The sequence below is a fragment of the Phytophthora infestans genome, genomic scaffold (genome assembly GCF_000142945.1).
Source record: "Phytophthora infestans T30-4 supercont1.36 genomic scaffold, whole genome shotgun sequence".
Taxonomy (NCBI): Eukaryota; Oomycota; class Peronosporomycetes; order Peronosporales; family Peronosporaceae; genus Phytophthora; species Phytophthora infestans.
Window position 1 is genome coordinate 532,253 of NW_003303723.1, and position 3,211 is coordinate 535,463.

The window sequence follows — 3,211 nt, forward strand, 5'->3', positions numbered from 1 at the left end:
GTACTGTGTTTATTAAGTCCTGAAAAAAATATTGGTAAATAGTGTTTTTAAAAACAATTTTCATGAAACGACGAGTTTTGTGACTTCCACCTACTTCAAGTATTATTTAAGAATTGAAATATCTAAATATTATCGCTCTAATAGTATTGTGCACCACTAGTAGTAGTACAATTTGTATTTTTACACACAATATGGATAAAAAAAATAAACCTTTTTACCTAAAGCGAAGCGTAATTCACTCATGAAGCGCACATTATCATAGTGCTGAGTGGTTAAGCATACTAATAATTGCACACGCTTGGGCGTGGTGGGCAAATGAGTACGTGCATTTTGACCTAGGTCGTTCGGCCCAAAACACCCGCACGTAGTTCGAGTGTGGTCCATTATGTCATTCACAGAGCTGTTTAGAGTGTTCATTTGAGGGGGCGGGTATTATTCATAACCTTTCATTGATATGGAATGGGCCTTGCATCTCACTACATGTAGTTATCCTTGTAGCAATGTGTTGCCGTATCTGTCGCGCTACCACGTCTACGCTGGGGTGCCGTAACATCGTTAGATGCGTGCAGTCTGAAATGGTAGATACAGCTGTGATATCAATTCCAAGTGCTCGATACAGCGAGATGTCTGCGCTCCACCGCTGCGTCATGTACAAGTCAGCTTGGAGCCACACTGGCGGCTGTGAACTGGAACACGCAGTCTCCACTTCCGCCGTTGTGTACGGCTGGTACATCTCTTCCATGGCGCAAAAGTGGATATAGTTGTCTCCTAATGGACGTAGCAGGGCGTCTCCGAATGCTTCATTCGTATACTGTTCAATGCGAAGTCGAGTCGCAGTCGCTTCCTCCTCGGTAACTTGCTTGGAGCTCGGCATCTCGAATGGTAGGCCGTCCAGCAGAATAAGAGGCACAAGTTCGTGTCCCTCTCTCACCGCTAAGCGTGCTACTTCGTGGGCTACACGGCAGCCGAACGAGAAGCCTCCGAGAGCATACGGACCTTCGTTCTGACGAGTACGGATACTATTCCAGTAGAATTTAGCGAGTTCTTCAAGACTAGAAAACTGCGAGTTGGTTGCTTGAACTCCGACGACCGCAAGCGGCAATTGTCGAGCTAGTTCCAGCAGGTTCCAGACAGTCCCGTCAGCGTCATGAAACAGGAAAACTGTGCGTGTATTCTTCGCTGTGGGCCAGTTAAGTGGCACTAGCGTCTCCGATGTCCACTGACGTAAATCCACCATCGAAGCTGCAGCCCTTCGAGCCATTTCAGGCAGCGATGACGTGCGGAAGAACTGCTCAAGGGCTAAGGAGAGTCCCCGTGCTTGCGCAAGAGCAATCGCTCGGATAGCCGCCAGCGAATCGCCACCCAGTTCGAAGAAAGACTTGGACATTAAGTTCGCTTCGAGTTTGTCGTCCATGTCTTGGTCACCATCCACAGGCTGGAGCTCTAGAGCCTGCATCCACACCTGCCGTAAAATGTCCGTAGCTAACTGTACTGTAATAGTAGACTCTTTCTTTTGTTCTCCAGGACGAGAGTCTGTCGAGTTTGAGCCAGCCCAACTTGCGAGCGTTCGAAGATCGATCTTCCCGTTTGGTGTGCGTGGCCAGCTACTGACAACTTGAATCGACTGAGGCACCATGTGAAGTGGAAGGTGCTGGTCAAGATACGCGCGTAACTCGGTTAAATAACCGTCTCGGACCGATAATTCGTCGATACTCTCAGCTGGCATGACGAAAGCTACGAGCGTCGACGACATTTGCCGTTGCTTCTGACCGGGCGAGGTCAACTGAGGAACTGAGAGCACCTCAGCTGCCTTGATGCTTGAAGAGCGCAGTAGAATGTTGCGCACTTCTTGTAGCTCGACTCGCATCCCATGAAGCTTCACTTGTGCATCTGTGCGTCCGAGAAACACCAACTCGCCACTAGGTAGCCATTTCACCAAATCCCCAGTTTTGTACCATCTTCGTGTTCGCTTCTGAGCTAGTGACGCGATTTCTTCGAGTTTTTTGTGAAGAACGAACGAGTTCTCGGTGAGTTCTGGACGACGCCAATAGCCACGAGCCACCCCTGCTCCACCAATGTACAACTCACCAGGGACGTTCACTGGAACGAGTCTTCTCTGAGCATCCAGCACTACCACCGGATGCTCGTCTATCGGTTTTCCGATGGGTACACTATGAAGTCCTTGAAAAAGACTTGACTCGTTCTGCATCGCCAGTTCTCGAGGCATCCGAAAAGCTGTCGAAGTTATCGACGCCTCAGTGGGTCCGTATTCATTGACAAGACACGTAGAACAGGCCGGGTGTTTCTTGTAGAATTGACGTGCAAGTTCAATGGGAAAAGCCTCACCCGCCAGTATAACGTGCTTGATGGAAGCTGGAAAAGTATCACCGTTTTCACTCATATAGTCCACGATCAGCGAGAAATATGACGGCACAAATACACAAAACGAGATGTGAGGAGCTTCCAGCAGCACATTTCGCATGTACTGCAGATCGTGGAGCCCCTTTGGACGAGTGATTCGTGCGCTTCCGCCAACGAGTAAAGGCGAAAAAAGTTGAGATAACGAGCCGTCCAGAGTCGTCGATGTGCTCTGGAGGAAAACGTCACTTGACGTCACTTCATACGTGCGTACAGTCCACCAAAGAGTTGTCATTAAAGCAGCGTGAGGCACTACAACGCCCTTCGGATCACCTGTCGACTAATATTTATGGTTAGTAAAAGAAAGGATCACAATAAGAAAAAAATACCGTACCCCAGAGGTGTAGAGGATGTAAGCAGTTGCTGTATCGGGGTCTAGCTTCTGTCTCTTCAGAAGCCTCGATTCGCTGTCAAACTCGTCATCTCTTGCACATCCATCGCTAGACGAGGTTAGACGATCTACATCTTCGTAGTTTAAAACTCGTGGGGCAAGTTCTTCCTCTGACTCTCGTGACGACACAAACGCAGCGATCTCTGCGTGTTTCCGTTGCGTGATGATCACTTGAAGTTCGCTGTCACGAGTCATATAACGCAGACGCTCACGAGGAAACTCGGGGTCAAGCGGCACAAAAACTGCCCCCCAAACCGCATATTTCCGATCATGGCTGCAACATTTTCCACTCCTCGATCCAAGAGCAGACCGATATGAAGCTCAGCGGAACAACCAGAGATATCCAGCATGCACAAGGCTCTGGTGACGCGGCAGCTGTACTTCCACAAGTCCTGGTATGTC

At 49.0% G+C, this 3,211-nt stretch overlaps 1 protein-coding gene across 1 annotated transcript; it reads right to left on the reverse strand.

Annotated features, from left to right (window-relative positions):
• Positions 1–436: 436 nt before the first annotated feature.
• On the reverse strand, positions 437–3,004 carry PITG_14644 (AMP-binding enzyme, putative; the record flags this gene model as incomplete). Its single annotated transcript, XM_002898495.1, has 2 exons — positions 437–2,698; positions 2,753–3,004. The coding sequence occupies 2 exons, from the start codon at positions 3,002–3,004 to the stop codon at positions 437–439; spliced, it is 2,514 nt and encodes an 837-aa protein (XP_002898541.1).
• Between the last annotated feature and the right edge of the window lie 207 nt (positions 3,005–3,211).